The sequence below is a fragment of the Bicyclus anynana genome, chromosome 10, assembly GCF_947172395.1.
Source record: "Bicyclus anynana chromosome 10, ilBicAnyn1.1, whole genome shotgun sequence".
Classification (NCBI taxonomy): Eukaryota; Metazoa; Arthropoda; class Insecta; order Lepidoptera; family Nymphalidae; genus Bicyclus; species Bicyclus anynana.
The window spans coordinates 16,322,217-16,339,939 of record NC_069092.1 but is presented as its reverse complement, the minus strand read 5'-3'; the positions used below and the strand labels follow the sequence as shown (position 1 = coordinate 16,339,939).

Sequence of the window (17,723 nt, the reverse complement as noted above, 5' to 3'; positions counted from 1 at the left end):
ATTATTAAAAGTACATAGTAGGTATTTCTAACAATAAAAACACGAAAAAATTTACATTATATTTTATTATCTTTGTCTTTAATAAAGTAATTACAGATAGGCACTAAAAAAATAACCATGCATATGTAAGACCATAATACAAATAACATATTTCTTACGATACAACGAACAACGCGGTACATAACCTATGTCAGGAGTGATCAGTGTTGCGACGAGACCAGGCTGAGTATTGCTTATGCTCGGCACTAGGCTCCTAGCTCCCCGAAACTAGCACTTATTAATACAACGCTTAAGGTTATTTTTACAATGAAGCAAAAAGGTGCGATTTGTATTGCCATTCCAATTCGTTTGTAAATATTTGTCAGTAACTCCAAAAGAAATTCCATTTTATCGAATCAAAACAAGAATTTGATTTAAAAAATTGTAGGGTTGTCACCGACCCGAAAAATTTCGGGACATCCCACATTTATTTAAATTAAAATTCTTCCATAATTAAGGGAAAACTTATCTTTTGGACTTTTTGACGACCCATTCAAATGGTTCCACTCACAATATACAAAAAGATGTTATAACCCCGACATCTCTCAAACTTGAACATGGAAAAGAAATAAAACATTAAAAGCTCAAATAAACGCACATGAGTGTTGTCACATGTGCGAAGGCACGTAATATCCGTAAAGAAACAAAATTGTTTTTTTTTTTACAAGCTATCCCTCGTTTACTTAACTCGTAACTACCAGCTAGTGTTATGCAAAAACAATTATTTATTAATGTTAGATAACCGCAGATCACAATAGACAATGTCTGACAATGGGCCCAATATGAATGGTAAAGATTTCTTAAAACTGAAAGATTTTAGAAAAACCTATGAATATACGGATATTCATAGATTCTTCAAACCAAAGGAGATTGAGGATTACATATTACTAATTTTAGCCTTCAAACGTAAGAGGCCCTCTGTAGTCTGGGGGACTTTAGGACTCCAGTGCAGGGTTGCCATGAAGCAAGTTGCCTGGCAAATGGGGATATAATTTCTCATATTATGCAGATAAAATATAAAAAAATTATACTTTATACTTAAACAGTTGAGGGTCTGGATCCTTATGGTATCTCCATACATACATAATAAGTAGCATGTAGGTAGGTACTCTAAAATTATTTTTTTTGATTTTATGACTTGTTGCTTTACCAATTGGGTCCAATTTACTTTGCCAGTGTCACGTGGTAAGGAAGACACTTTCTAAGAGGTTGATCGGTGTAAGTTGGGAATCAAGAATTGATTGATATCCAACTTATAGGCTGTGATAGCCCAGTGGATATGACCTTTGCCTCCGATTCTGGAGGGTGTGGCTTTGAATCTGGTCCAGGGCACGCACCTCCTTATAGGGTGAAATTAAATACCCATTTCTCAAACGGTGAAGAAAAACAGCATAGGGAAACCGGCCTACCTGAGAATTTTCGTATTTCTCTACGAGTGTGAAGTCTGAAAATCCGCATTAGGCCCGCGTGGTGGGCTATTGGCCTAATTTCCTCCCTTCTCTTTCTGAGAGGAGACTCGTGCTTAGCAGTGATCTGATACTCTAATATTATATTTTTCTATGCCAATACAAATGCGACCAAGGTGACATGTCACTACTGTGATCTAGCGGTTGCTAACAAGCAGTTTTAATTATTATACTTTTATAACAGAGTTATTGCTTTTTGAATAATATGATTTTTTTACAAATGCCATCGATTTACAAAAAAAAACATGGACTAGATCTATCCGTTTGGATTCAAATTCGAGTAACCTTATCCCTTTCTTTGATTTTTGTCGCAATCTTATATAAACACTAAACAGTTCTTAGGGAGTATGTCCATTTAACGCAGGCGTCCACTTATCCGCATCGCAAGTATCGGACGCATCGCATCAAACGGATTTTTAATTTTACGGTAGATAAAATCCGTGCGATGCGGATCACTGGACGCACTAGTGTACACTAGTAACTTTCTATACAAAGAATACTACAATCTGTTAGATGCAAGGCGTCCAATACGTACGATGCGGATCTGTGTACGCCTACCATTATATGTCACTTTAAAGACACCTATAAAAAGTCTTAGGATTAGTATACATCGGTCTAAACACGGTGTTTATAACTGACGGGAAGGAATAAAGTTACAAGAAAATGGGGTTCCAAAAGGATATGTCACAAGTTGCTTGTTTTAGTGTGCACTATTGTGCTCTGTATTTCCCGCACTAAACTTTGACACACAAGTGTCAAGAAGTTGACACTACATTCTATTGTTCAGCCCATAGACAAAAAAAGAACTAAACAAGTGATTGGCGTGTCATTGACAAACAGAATAAGACGGATGTTATTTTTTTGTCTATGGTTCAACCAACATGGTGCAATTTATGATGACAAAGTTTGGTGCGATTCCCAATTAGCTTAAAGAGCTATTTGTTTTTATTATCATTGATAATACCTTTGTACAGATTATAGTGATTACTACAGCCATAGTGCAGCTTTGACTTTTTATTTACTCTTTGCACTAAAAGGGAATGGTTGTCAATCGGTGCATTATATAACCAAATAGCGTTGTGAAGTTGACTCAAGTAACTATAAAATATAATCACTTGTTTCAATAAAAAATACTTATTATTATTTATATATAAAAACGTCTCATTTTTCCTGGCATAATCTTCTTTTTTATTAACATCGATTCAATAACATAACTTTTTTTTCACAAAACTGGCTAGTTTTCTTTAATTTAAACACTTTAAATTAACTAAATAAATAGATATTCGTATAATATTGAATTAACTAAGTCGAAATAGAAAACAAAATAATTTTCTCTTAAATAAAAAAAAAATAAGAAACACACGCCAAACTATTTTAATAACGCTCAAGTATCCCAGCTATCCTGTGTAGTTTAAGAATTAACTAGTCTTGGTTGTTAAACTAAGCAATGCCAAAAGCTTGTTAAAAGTTATACATCTATGGCAATGACAGTTGACTTAATTGTCATATTGTGTTTGTCACATGTCTGACAAAAAGGTCTGCGACAGGATAAGTCTGTCTTTTTAAAGTTGACTTTCCTGGACAAAGTCCTCATCCCACGTAAATTATCTAACAGGCTAGTCCGAGACAAAATATGTTATGTCAGCCACTGACCATCCAATAAGTTCATGAGTTTGCAGCGTTACAGCAGGACATCTAATATAACTGATCGCGATGTGCACGACATCATTCATATTGTGACCAACAACCAGTTTTATCAGATTTAGCGCTGCAAACTCATGAAATACAATTCAATTCTTCTTTATGGCTGTCATTTGTGACAACCGGGCACATTTTATCTCGCCAGTGTCGAATAAATGGAGGCACGAAGGAGATTGTTCGGTGAAGACTGACAAGTTCAATTTTGAGGATCTACTAAATAGTTAATATTGAATATTATTATTTTTGTTAGTTCATAACCTAAAACTCATGAACTCATGAACATGAACATGAAAAAAAAATCGGTTGTCTGTAAGGTCAATTTACTGACGATAGTTGAACGTGACAGCGTCATAAGAAAATACTAATGGTTGCATTTTTCAAAAGAAAATGTTCGTTTTTCTAAAATACTGTTTAATAATCTTCATAGACCAGAATATACTTTATTTCTTGTAAAAAAAGTTGGCAACCCTAGAGCGAGGGAACGACGCATGGCGTCATATTTTTTCGAGTGTACAGCCGGCTCCATCAAATTATAAGTTAAGTTTTCATGTCAAAAAAAATTAAATTATTGGATGGTCAGTGGCTGACATTACGTATGCTACAACTTTATTAAAACAGTTGGACGTGTATAGGATATAGTAACACTTGTATACAATAATATGATCTGAAAGCGGCGGAAACGAACCGAGTGCATTGTTTTAGCTTCTTGACTCTTACTACGTAAATTGCCTCTCCGTGTTTTTAATACAGATTTTATATTCTAAGGTGAACTAAAGGCACTCTGTACCATAAATTTCTTAAATGTTTCAAGGTAAAAAAATCATTGTTCTATAAGATTACTAAGACTGTGATGAATTCATATTTTTTTCATAAAAAAACGTAAAAAAGCTATATGTGTGTGTGTATATGTAAGTAAATATCTCTTTTAAATTGCTCCCAGAATGAGAAACGAATTAGAATACTGATCCAAAATTACAATTATAATAACACCATCGATATTTAAATAAATAACGAATATTGAATGACAATGCATTGTTTCCCATAAAATAAGGTTCCTTTAATATTCACGTAAAATATAATTATTTTGCATCAATATGCGTTATAAACAGTCCTCACACATGTGTTACACATATAGGCACATCCTTACAGCCCAATTATTTACTTTATATTTCCTAAATTTTGGAAATTAACATTCAATTCAGTAAAGAGTGCCTTATAGTTAACCTTAGGCAAATAGTTCCGACACTAAACATTAATAATTACACAAAGCTATCTACATGAGCCACTCTTGCTTCAGTGTTGCCAGCCATTAGTCGAAAATGTTTATTATCTCTGGTCATACTGCGCTTAAATATGTATATTTCCGAAATGTTTCTTATCTCTAGCAGTACTATCCCCAAGACTGTGTATATTTTTGAACATCCAAAGTTCATTATCTCTGGTCATACTGTATTAACTTTTTTTATATTTTTGAACATCGAAAATGTTTATTATGTCTGGAATACTATACTGATAAATACATTTAAAGTAATCTTCACTGGAATGCTTTTTGCCAGATAATGGTAAGCGTCCACATATCCGCATCGTACGTATCGGACGTATCTTAACAAAACGGATTTTTCATTAGATAAAATCCGTTTAATGCGGGTAGTGGACGCACTTGTACGACTTTCACAATACAAAGAAATTTTATTAAGTTTGCCAAAAAATTAACATTAATTCCAATGAGGATTTACTATACACATGAGGTTGATTTTATAGAAGTTTCCAGTAAGAAATCCTTATTTTCCAATTAAAAATCCAACTCCGAACAAACATGATTTTGCCAAGTCCAAAACAAATTTTTCGACTATTTTTTAAAGGGAAACAGTGAATGACGTAATTAAAAGTAGAAATGAGAAGTATAATATTGTTGGTCTTGTTAATATAATCCAATTAGGCCAAGAACCAACCAAGCTCAGAATGTAACGAAATAAGATGATTTCTTTTTTCAATTTTTTTCAATAAAGCTTTGCTGGAACGTTGCTTTGCTTTGAAGCTATATTCAAGGTTAAAGGTGTAAAATAATACAATAAATAACACAACATTGTGTTTTAATACGAAAACATTTGACGGGTTTTTTTAAATAACTAGCGGACGCTTGCAACTTCGTCCACCTATTCGGTTCTATTGCAAAATCCGTTCTTACCGGAAATCTGCTATAATCTACCTCCCTGCCAAATTTCATCTATGTACCTCCACCGGTTTTTGATATTTCAAAATTCAAAATTAATTTATTTCAAGTAGGCTCAGTTTACAAGCACTTTTGAAACGTCAGTTGACTATTTGTAAAGCTTCTACCACCCGTTCAGAAGGCAGTTTTTTCGTAGTGTCCTTTGGATTTTAATTATTTTGATTTAGATTAGATATATTGTTTCTACAGGCAAGAGATAAAACTAAGCCACAATCAAGAATGATGAACAATCAAGAAAAATGTTTATGAATGAAATTGCCCATTCTTTTAAACATATAACTTCTTCAAATCTAGAAACATCTATAAAATAGAACCTCATCAAAAACGATCAGTAAGTAGTCACAAACGGCAGGTGCACTCAGAGCTGGCAACGTGATATTGTTAGAGATTAGACCTTGCTAGTCTGGGAATGATTCATTTACTTGCGTTTTGTATTCCGTTCATTTCTCTCTTCCACTCCAAAAAGTAAATGGACTTTCTGAAAAAAAAAGAAAAAGAAAATGCAACTATAGGTATAATTAAAACTGTGATATACCACTACACTACAGCCTTTCTTGATGAGTACTGTTTACCAACAAAGAAATTAGAAATGAAGGTAGAAAACGCATGTCATTTCATTACTTATTTATTTTGTATGGTGGTTAGATCTCTACCCCCTGGACTATTGTTGTACCCTCTCCCCTTTTCAGACTAACAGGCTACTCGCCTGGTGTACAAAACTAAGAAGATTTTTTGCATAGAGGCAGTTTAGATGCCTAGAAACTCTAATCACATTTTTATTTGTGAAAATAAAAATGTGCTGTGTTTCGGCGGCAAAAATATCATGAAAATATATCTTTTCATTTACATAAAATTTTTTACTGGTTACTAGCCGACGCCCGCGACTTCGTCCGCGTGAAACTCGATGTAAACTTTCAACTACCCCTATCCGACCCCTACCCCTACCCTACCCCTAGCCTACCCCTACCCTACTCCTACCTACCCCTACCCTACTTTTCTGGTTGGTTTTTTACACCTTGTGTCCGAAAAACCTAAATATCTTACGGAACCCTATTTTTTTCCAAAATAAAATTTAGCCTATGTTACTTGTGGATAATGTAGCTTTCGAATGGTGAAAGAATTTTTAAAATCGGTCCAGTAGTTTTTGAGCGTATTCATTACAAACAAACAAACAAACATACAAACAAACAAAGTTTTTCTCTTTATAATATTAGTATAGATTATTGACGGGACAAAATAAAATATAGTTTATAATACTTCCATAATTCAGTTTAAACACTGTTTACAAAAGAGACAAGTAGCCTATTGGAGGGGAACAGGAATATTCGTCATATTTGAAAAATATTAAAAAAAAGAGTACCCCCCACCTCGCTCTACTGGCAGCACTGCTTGCGTACAGAGTCGGCGCCCGATGGCCGCACGTCGGCCGGCTCGGCGTCGGGCCGGATGACGTCACCCTCGGGCGGGTCGCGCATCTGCTTCTGCGAGACGATCCTGTAGATCTCTGCCGAACGTACAACAAAACATTGTTAAACCAGCTAGGCCAGCGTTTATCAACCTTTTTCAGACACAGACTCCTATGAAATCAAGCACAGTTTTCACGGACCCGGACCTAATAAAATAAAGTGTCCCGGTCATAGCCCGAACACCGTGGGTTCTAACCGCCACAAACTTCTTAGAAGAAATTTCATGAGTGAAATAAAGCTGTTCAATACTTCAAATATTGCTTCACCTGTAGTGTGAGAAGGCAAAGGTACGCAAAATAAAAAAAAACATTTGCAAGCAAGTTTGCATCATTTCTAATATCTGTGTTAGTTAGCCTCTCATCTGACAAGAAAAAAATCTGCTCGCTTTAAGTAAGCGTAGCGATTACGATATATTAGCATTTATGTATGGTCCAGAGATGACACCGCGGGCGCCCCATACACATACTCGCGGACCACAGGTTGGGAAACGATGAGCTAGGCTATTCTGTAAGTATGAGTTTCGAAATCACATCTCTCTCTTTAACACGATACTATAGATAGAGAAAGATAGCGGTGAACTCGCACTTGAGAGTAGTTTTGTATAACTTGTTAAGCCGTGCTGGAACTGGAACAGTCTACAAAAGTGGTGGCACACTACACTGCGCGCAACGTCACTTCTTCAATCACAATAAGGAATTGTTATTTTTAGATCGCTAACATCGTAAACTGTCTCTCGATTTTGTTTTTTTTGACGTGATTAGGTCTTGTAAATCGAACAAGCGATAGAGAGGCATCGGCCTAAACGTTAAGTACGCAATTTTTCATCAATGTTTTCATATGACGCTACCACGTAAAATAATCTTCGGTGAACCGACTTTACAGGCAACCAATTATTTTTAAAGATGTCGGTAAGCTACAATACTGTTTTTTATACTATGAAGATCTGCTATTTGTATAGGCGAGACTATCAATTGTATGGTTGAAACATGTCTGTGATATCATAATTAAAATACTTGAGTTCTTGAAAATGTAAAATAGCTTTGTAGCTTGTAGAATTAGTATCAACTAATTTTTAATCTACCTACCCTCACTTTACTTTATCTGATACAAAGTGAAGAAGTGTAAATGGCATACATGACAGGTCGTAAGTGCAAGTGCGTGCGGACAGAATGAGAGTGAAACATAATTACCGGTCAATATGTTCTGGAATGCCGGCTCCACGTTGGTGGAGTCGAGGGCGGACGTTTCAATAAAACTGAGCCCGTTCCGTTCCGCGAACGCCTTCGCCTCTTCTGTTGGGATTGATCTGCAACGTTACAATACATTCTGAGACAGAAACATACAAGGCAGCCTACACCAGTACACCTAGCATGCATCTGAAGGTATGTCAGAGACATTAATGTCAACAACTTTTAAAGATGTGCAAGAAATTCTCTAAGAATTCCTCTGCACATTGTCACCTCTCACGCCTGAAGTCACTCTTGTTAGCTACGCATGTAGGGATGAGAATTAATAGTAACCTAGGGCTCCACAAGCTCTTAATGTTTCGACATTTCGGACGGTAAGGGCCTTGAGCTTTTCACAGGATTGTTTCGTATAGCGATTTTAGATGTCATCAATCATTTTTAAAGGTTTTGCAAAAGGTTGTGGTAAGCCCCCCTTAAATGCCACACTTGTTGACTATACATATAGGAATATTTCTTTGCTATAAAGAGTGTGCTGTCACTTGACATGGCTGAAGCCGCTTTGTTGGCTATACATATAGGGCTTTTTGTTGCTGTGTGCTGTCACCTGACATGGCTGAAACCACTTTGTTGGCTAATCAGGTAGGGATGTTTCTTTATTATAAGGAGTGTGCTGTCACCTGACATGGCTGAAGCCACGATGTTGCGTACGCATGATCAAAGAGCGGGCTTTCACCTGAGATGCCTGAGGTCGCTCTTGTTGCCCACGAGCATGATGAGGATGTTCTGGTCGGCGTGGTCGCGCAGCTCGCGCAGCCACCGCTCCACGTTCTCGTACGACAGGTGCTTGGCGATGTCGTACACCAGCAACGCGCCCACCGCGCCGCGGTAGTACGCCGACGTGATCGCGCGGTACCGCTCCTGGCCCGCCGTGTCCCATATCTGCGCCTTTATGGTTTTGCCGTCCACCTACACAACAACAACAACATTTGATATCATCAGTCCTCAAGGTGACTTTAATGGGTCACTATATTGTCAGACCTCTATGCGTACTTGAGGAGGGATTGGAGTTGTACACTGTTCCAATACAAATTGGCAGTCTTACAGTGGAATTCATAGACGGCACCCGCAGGAATGTATTTGTAGGGGAACCTCCAGGGGATCATTCACCTGCTGAGTGTCTAATTCTCGAACAAAAGAAAGTGTTGAAACCAGTGATGGGAAGTTGGTGGTGTACCAACTTTTTTATTATCAAATAATCTACCTATAAGTATATCCTCAGCTCATAAAAGCAAGTTAGCTTAGCTCAGCAACAATATAATCTAGAAGAAATATTATGTGAGCCAACATTAATTTGCTTGGTTATATTAAACACGCCGTTATGCATCGTCGAAAACTCATATGGTATTTTTTATCTACGTAAGCGTGAACAGTATTGTTTATCTGTATAGAATAAACCACTATACAGCTCTCGTATGCAAACGTAATACACGCTTACCAACAATTTATAGATCGTAATGAATCTCTCATTTATGTGGTGTTCATCTATTTATAGAAATCTCGAAGCACTTGCCACAATTAAACCTAATAAGCACTAACATCGACAATAGTTTCACATGTTACGGAATGAATACAAGGGATACGATTTTTTTTAATGATTACATCTGAGATGTAATCTATAAGTATGAGTGTCATAAGACGGCTCTATCACTCAGCTGACAATGGAGAGCCATGCTCGGATTATCTCTACGTGATTGAATCAGATATCAAGATGTTGAACGGAGAACTAAAGTGACATAGCTCAACGAGTCGGAAAGCTATAGTGGCAAGGAGCTGATGGATGTTGAGGTCCCTAGGTGCTGGAATAGCGACCGGGCACTGGAGAGCGCAGTGTTAGTCGACACAAAATTATGGTGGACTGACGATAACAAATGAGCTGCAGGGAGCACTAAAATTGACAGTATGATAATTATAATTATGGTTTTTGAAATAGTAAAACTGTAATTCGATAACCTCAAATTATACCCAGCTATGAGGTTCCAACCACGGTAGCTTTTGTTTTGTAGTTTTCAGAGTTCTATTCCCAAAGGGTAAGACTGACTTTTGTCTTTTGACAAAAGAAAAGACAAAAGTCTTAGAACAGTGCGTGTTGCCAGTGATGACCTATGGTTCCGAGACTTGGTCGCTATGGGCCTCATAAGAAGGCTCAGTCACACAGCGGGCGATGGAACAAGCTATGTTAGGATTATCTCTGCGTGATCGAATCAGAAATGAGGATATCCGCAGAAGAACCATAGTCACCGACATAGCTCAACGAGTTGCGAAGCTGAAGTGGCAATGGGCGGGGCACATAGTTCGAAGAGCCGATGGACGTTGGGGTCCCAAAGTGCTGGAATGGCGACCCCGCACTAGTAAGCGCAGTGTTGGCCGACCCACCACCAGGTGGACTGACGACATCAAGCGAGTCGCAGGGATTCGCTGGATGGAGGCGGCTTAGTATCGTGATGTTTGGAAGTCCCTACAAAAGGCCTATGTCCTGCAGTGGACGTCCATCGGCTGATATGATGATGATGATGAAGACTGAACCCTATTACTAAGGCTCTGTTGTGCGTCCGTACATCACCAGGCTGTATCTTATGAACCGTGATATTTCAACATTTGAAATTTTCGAAGATGATGTAATATTTAAGGGTTTGCTCTCATACGTCTCGTGCTTTGTTTTTCATTTTTTACTTACCGCACATGGCCGGTTTAGTTGTATATTGACCTACACATATCCGATATTTGAATGACAATAAATAATAATCATTCAATGAAAGAATATTGGGAATGCTAATGTCGGGCTTATAATTTAAGGGGTCATTGACACATCCGTTAACTCTTTGTGCGATTTGAATTTTTAATGATGACTATTGGTTGGATCTAGCGTAGGTTGGGCTTGGGCTTGACGCAGAAGGTCTTAAAGGGCGAGAAAGAGTATTTACTGTTAGCGTAATATTGCCTCTTTTTAGGATTCGTGCCAGTAATTAGTTTCGTAATTGAACGCGAGTCTGTCTGTCTCTTTGTTACCATTTCACAGCTAAGCCGCTGAACAAATTTTGATGAATTTTGGCTGAATTGCACCTTGAAGCTCGGCTTCATTTTATCCCAAAAAATCTATGGTTCCCGCGCCATCTAGAAGAAAATTTTGTGCGAAGCTGTGGGCTGCCGGTAGTTATTATATTTCTAAGCATTTTTGAGAACTCTTGTGAATAACCAATAATGTGTGCACGCTACTTATGGGTTAGACTCTTTAATAAACAAACACGATAGATTCGCTATCAGTGCTTCAAGGTTGAACGTTGGCTGTGGAATTTAAAGTGAGGCAAAAAAACATCTTACTGCCGCAGTCTAAACTTTATGCAACGTTTCCATTATGTTGTTGGGTGATCTGCGCTGTTGGTCTAATAGTTTGCATGTCTTTTAAATATCCAAATCATAGTTTATTTATCACTCCAATAATATTAATAACGAGCAACTTCGTGCGGGTGGAATTCAGTTTTTCACAAATACCGCGGGAACCATGGATTTTCCGGCATGAAAAGTTGCCATTTGTTAATCCAGAGTAAAATGTCTTCACAGGAGGAACAAACATACTCACTTACACACAAATTTTCGCCTTTATATGTGTGAGATTAGTGTGTAAATTAGTGCGCGAAATTAAATGTCAGTCGCGTAATTTCGATCGCAGAAATTCGCGTGTAAGTCGGAACACATCTCATTTTGCGACACCGTGTGGTAGGAACTGGACTTTTGTATGAAACCGAATGCAGCAGAAACTACGCGACTGACTAACAACATTACGCTCGAATGGCCTCACCCTTAGATAAAGAAAACTTCGAGTTTCAGTTCGAGTGTGTTCATGTAAGCAGAATTGTAATGTAATTCAGTATTATGGAAAACCATCGACCTTATGTGGAAAACTCAGCTTAGTTTAAATTCTAAAATACCATGGTGAACTAAACTCAATTTGAATATTCTAATCATTCTAAAATACGATGGTTGCAAGATATGTGTAGATTTTCGAGAATATCGTACAAAACCCAATGGGGTCAGATTGCAGATGTGATTCTAATTCGTGACGACACGCGCCTCATTACGCCTAATAAAACCATCTCTGAGAGTGACCTTTTCAAGTTATCGCGATCCGTATCTTCTACGTCAGAATTCTTGTATTGTAAGAGCTTATCACGAAATCTTGAAAACTGCTTCATGTACAAAGCTGAAATTTGTCAGGGAGGTAGTTTATAGTTAGTAGATGTCCGATAAGAACCAATCCAAGAGGGCCAGATTAAAGAGATCGAAGGGTGGTGGCCGGCGTCCATTAGATTGCAATATTTTAGAATACAATGCATATAACGTAAAGGAAAGGGAGGGTTCCAAAGTTACAAAAGGAAAACCAATATATTTCTGTTATCGAACCACGAGTGTGGTTAATTTTTTGCTACTTTTGACTGAAATAATCTCCTAATGAATCGCTCATGTTTTCTGATGATGTCAGAAAGCCAAAGTAATAAAAATTGTCTATAAATTCTGTAGTTTTTTTCCCCACTGCTGAAAGCAAAAAAAGTATATAACTATTTATTCTGTCATTTAATCTACCAAATCTAATTGGTTCCAATGAACCTTTAGTAACTGCAAATCTAGCATCCCGAGCTCCCCTAGAATACATTTACTAGCAGAAGAGTGCAACCTTGGCCTTGCATACTTACTACCACTTTCTTGCATTCTTTATACTACTTATCTGACACAATAAATAAATAAATATATGAATGTTATTTTAATAAAGTAGGTCATATTAAGCTTTTCTCTCTTCCAAAAATTCTCTGTAAAAATTCTTAGCCCAAAGTTAGGAAGCTAATGGTGTTACACCCTATACCTCATCGTTTCAGGTCATTATCATTATGAGTATCATCTGACAGTGAGTTACAGAATCAAATATTATGACTCAAAGCCCGCCAAACAAACACATTCGAACAGAGTGGTGGGTTGTAACTCCATAACCCTTGCCTATTATGAGAGTGGCTTCATAGTGATCCATTAAAATTTACTGATAATGATGATCTTTAATTGTTAAGGTCAAAGTAATTTTTTTTTAATTTCAATTAGGCTTAGTTTACAAGCATTTTTGAGAAGTCACATAATGTTATTAGGTATTGATGATACTAATTATCACCAACACCTAATATCATAAATAAAAGTATATACTATAAATAATAACATAAATTTAAAATAAAAGTTTGAGGGTTTCAATATAAGGTGATTTAAAACTGAACTTAAAAATTCATCTTAAGAAGCACTCTTTTAAGACAAAAATCAGAAACCAGTTAAATAAATATGTGATGATGATTCATAGAAAAATGCCATATCCATTATGCTTGATAATGATGAAATTTATTCATCACAAAAGTGTGACTAAGGTTTGATTTTTTTATTAGCACTGACTTGTATGTCATTTGAGATGATAAGTATATTTTTTGTTATGTACAGTCAGAACTTCAACCTGGAGGCCATGTGTAAACAAATATGCCAATCTCTAAATTCAAATAATAACCTTCTTGTGATTTTTAATTGTTGTTTATACTAATACTAGCAGACACCTGCAACTTCGTCCACCCTAAGACCTTTTAAATCCGGCCCTATTGCAAAATCTGTTCTTAGTGGATACCTACTAACTATAAACTATGTCCCTGCCAGATTTCAGCTTTGCACTTCAAGCTGTTTTCAAGATTTCGTGATGAATAACCTTATGCATTTATATAGTAAGATTGTGCAAAAAAATTACGAAATATAATATAATTAATTAACTAACTAAACACAATCTTCTTACTCTTGAATCTAGACGCAAGTTGCTTAAAGCAACAGTATTGCATGGATTCATCAACAATAAATACGATTGTCCTGACTTAGTATGTAAATTATCACTAAATGTTCTGAAGTACGCAGGTCAACGTCGGGTGCATGCTTATAATTTATTCGCTGTCAATTTCTGTAAAACCAACGCTGGAAAGCGCGCGACTGTGCGTCGACTTGTGGACACATACAACAAGCTATTTGACGATGTAGACGTATTTGCCTTGCCCAAACCCTAATATAAAAAGGCCATCTCAATGACTCTTCAAAAATTAAATATCCCTGTACCTGAATAGTAATAGTGTCTTAATTCTTATTATTAGATCTCTTATTATAATTATTATTACATTTTTTTCTTACCTATTTGTGTTTCATTGTATTTTTAATTATTATTGTTATAATTCTCTCTTTTCTTTATATAGATTTATGTTAGTTTGTTTTTTTTAATTGATTTATGTTTGTTTATTTTGTGACGCCATTATTTTCATTTATAATATTATTATGGATTGTAGAGGTGCTCAGATGGTAGGGGGGTAATCTATAGATCTACTGAACTAATTTTAAAAATAATTTTACCCATAGAGAGCTCATTATTTGTGAATGTTAAACTTTGGGAACTTTGATATTCCAGACATCAAGAAACCAACTCATATTTATTAGCACAAAAGAGCACATTTATCTCAAAAGAGATGGAAATCAAAGACTTTCACTTTATAACTTATGTAAAAGTTATAACATTTGTAAATCAACACCTCTATTAATATTATATTGATTAGCATGAGCAAAACAGATGTAGATAAGAGATTATCTAATATGAGATAACTAATTGCATAGTAATTATAGGTTGGCATTTAAGCTAACAATTTTGTTTCCTATACATATTATATGAAATAGAATAATGCTATTTAAATATTAGAGGTGTGATAGCCCAGTGGATCTCTGCCTCCAATTCTAGAGGGTGTGGGTTTAAATCTGGTGTGAGGCATACACCTCCAACTTTTCAGTTGAGTGGATTTTAAGAAATTAAATATCTCAAATGGTAAAAGAAAAACATTGTGAGGAAACCTGCCTATCAGCATTGGGCCAGTGTGAGACTATTGGCCTCATTCTGAGAGGAGACTCGAGCTCAACAGTGAGCTGAATATGAGTTGAAAATGATGATGGTGAATTTAAATATGGAAAAATGCTGTTCATGAATTTAATAAATACAAGGATTACTTTATGGTGTACTTTTTACTATAATATAAATAATCAGATTTTTAACTCTTTTGGAAAACAGGAAAACCAAATTAACATTTCTAAAATATTTAGTAGATTACACTACAATTTCCCTATTATGTGCTTTATAAATATAATGTTAAGATCCAATTAACAATAACCAGACTAGATAACAACAAAGGTTCTTGTCATTAACTGAGAAAAAATGTTCATACAGCTAAACAATAACATTGTTGTTGACTGAAACAAAGAAGATTTCAAATTCCGTGCATACTTTGTGAATCACAGATAAAAACAGCTGTTTAAGTTATAAAGTGACACAGCTTTTCCAGACCATTTTATTTTAGTGATGAATGATGCAGTGATCTGATATAAGCATTTGAGAATACACAGTTTTTTTTAAATCACAGAAAGACGCTTCAATTTCATTTATATGTATTGATGACTAGCTCACGACCACAACTTGTTTGTGAGAAAAATGAAGTAAACTTTCTGTTCTTGACCATTTATTTAGAACATACAAAAGGCAATCTTTAAAAGAGATAGCTATAGGATATGGCATCAAAGTTTATTTTACTCATTTATAAAATAAGAATATTCCATCATCCAATATTTTTGTATATCTCAAAGGATATTAAAAGGAAGCTTATGCATGTCAGAACAGCTGAATAAATTTGTATGAGACGTGGCACCAATAAAGATGACTTATTACTTCAGCACTTCCAGTAGCCAAACTAATCTATACTGCAGTCCTATTTGATGTGTACCTACTAACTTACTAGGGGACCCTGTCAAGCTTCGCTTTGACTCATATGCACTTCTTCACTATCCATATTCTACACTACCCAATACCCAATTAAAAAGGGTTGTTTTATGGTTTTCCCAGCAATTATTCTAATTTTTCTCACCTTTTAAACCTCCACAAACATTTGAAGACCAAGATGAGATAAATCTGTTCAGCCGTCTGTTCAGTTGTTCTTGAGTTTTAGCGAAACTAACAGCAATTCATTTTTACATATATAGATTTATTTAAAATTATGTATTGTTTGTTTATAAAATGTTTTTCAAATTATATTAACAATGTTCTAAGCTTATTAATTAAATTTATTTTCATTAATTTAAGAACAAGTTAAGTATATAATATTAGGTGTGAAATGAATAGTGATATAAACCCTATTTTTAATTTACTTGTTAGTAACCATTACAAATCAAGTAAGACTGTAGTATAGATTAGCCTGTATTAGTACTGGGCTGGCCTAGTCCACCCTGCGATTTACCTTAGTGAAACCACAAAGGACAGCTAGTACAAAATACTATGTACATTTACATAGTACCAAGTTAAAAGTAAACATTAAAGGTATCAATTTGTAGATACTATTATAAGTTTACTCATATTTCTATTATAAATATTGCAAAGAAACTGCAAAATATTTCACAGCCACCAAAGTGTAGGAAGTGATGGCATTGTAATCACTAAAGTTTTAATGTAGACTTTATTTACCTCTATACTTCTTGTTGCAAACTCCACACCTATTGTAGATTTTGATTCTAGATTGAATTCATTTCTAGTGAATCGGGACAAGAGACTGCTCTTTCCCACCCCTGAATCGCCGATTAAAACAACTGTAACAAAGGGAAGTATGTTTAGCCAAAAATACTTCGTAAATAACACAGTAAACAAAACGATACTACGACTTCACTATTACGTTCGCGTTTTGGCAATTATATCGAGCGGCGAATCACGAAGGTGAGTCACAGTGTTCAAAAATTTATTGAAAATCGATCACCGTAAAACAAAATCAGCTGATATCGAACGATGCGAAACTTACACGAAGCACTACTATTAAACTCAACATTCTCATATTACGTGAACTAGGCCATCTACTGATGTATTCTCATTGAAAATATGTGAAAAATCTATCATTCCAAGTCAATAATCTACGTCATAGCAAATGAAACAATAGTACACGTAAAACCGAAAAATTTAATAACAAACCTATCTCACTAGATTTCATTTTAACGGTACGTTTAGCAAATATTAAAACTTAGCTCACCTTTGAATAAATAGTCGTATTCGTCCTCTCTTGTACCCATTTTGATTATTGTAGTTGTTCCTTCGACGTCAAAATCGGTCAACTAACAATGTCAAGATATTCGTATGATAAACAAAAATAATTGTACACAAAAATATCACAGGCTTTTTAAACACACCACAGCTCACTAAATATCACTTTAACTATCGGATTAATTGAAAAAAGACGGGTTAAAAACTAAATTAAACCCTAAATTGTCACTGGGACAAGATGGCGGATTATTTTACGCCCCTGTTGTACGTTCAGAAATCAAATGACATTGTGTTTCTGTTTACATAGTCTATGATGTTTTTGTTATCTTTGTATGATACGTTATTTTTTACGCATTGCACATTCCACATTTTCTTCTGTCAAAAATATTTTTTAATTTTTACAAAATATCTTAGATCTTTTAGAGAAATTGATTGATATTTATCTAGTATATAACAAAT

At 35.5% G+C, this 17,723-nt stretch overlaps 1 protein-coding gene across 1 annotated transcript; it reads right to left on the bottom strand.

The window, feature by feature from the left end:
• Window positions 1-47: 47 nt before the first annotated feature.
• On the bottom strand, window positions 48-17,547 carry LOC112046977 (ras-related protein Rab-11A). The gene is made up of 6 exons (XM_024083855.2): window positions 17,254-17,547; window positions 16,701-16,822; window positions 8,826-9,058; window positions 8,096-8,211; window positions 6,807-6,943; window positions 48-5,917 (listed from the first exon to the last, which is right to left on the bottom strand). The coding sequence occupies exons 1-5, from the start codon at window positions 17,291-17,293 to the stop codon at window positions 6,813-6,815; spliced, it is 642 nt and encodes a 213-aa protein (XP_023939623.1). The 5' UTR covers window positions 17,294-17,547; the 3' UTR covers window positions 48-5,917; window positions 6,807-6,812.
• Between the last annotated feature and the right edge of the window lie 176 nt (window positions 17,548-17,723).

Bases quoted from the DNA above. Each gene is read 5' to 3' on its own strand.
- LOC112046977 (XM_024083855.2), bottom strand. From the start codon at position 17,293: ATGGGTACAAGAGAGGACGAATACGACTATTTATTCAAAG. The intron at 16,823-17,253 runs GTGAGCTAAGTT...CCTTTGTTACAG, and splicing joins ATACGACTATTTATTCAAAG to TTGTTTTAATCGGCGATTCA. The intron at 9,059-16,700 runs GTAAATAAAGTC...GTTGTTGTGTAG, and splicing joins TTGCAACAAGAAGTATAGAG to GTGGACGGCAAAACCATAAA.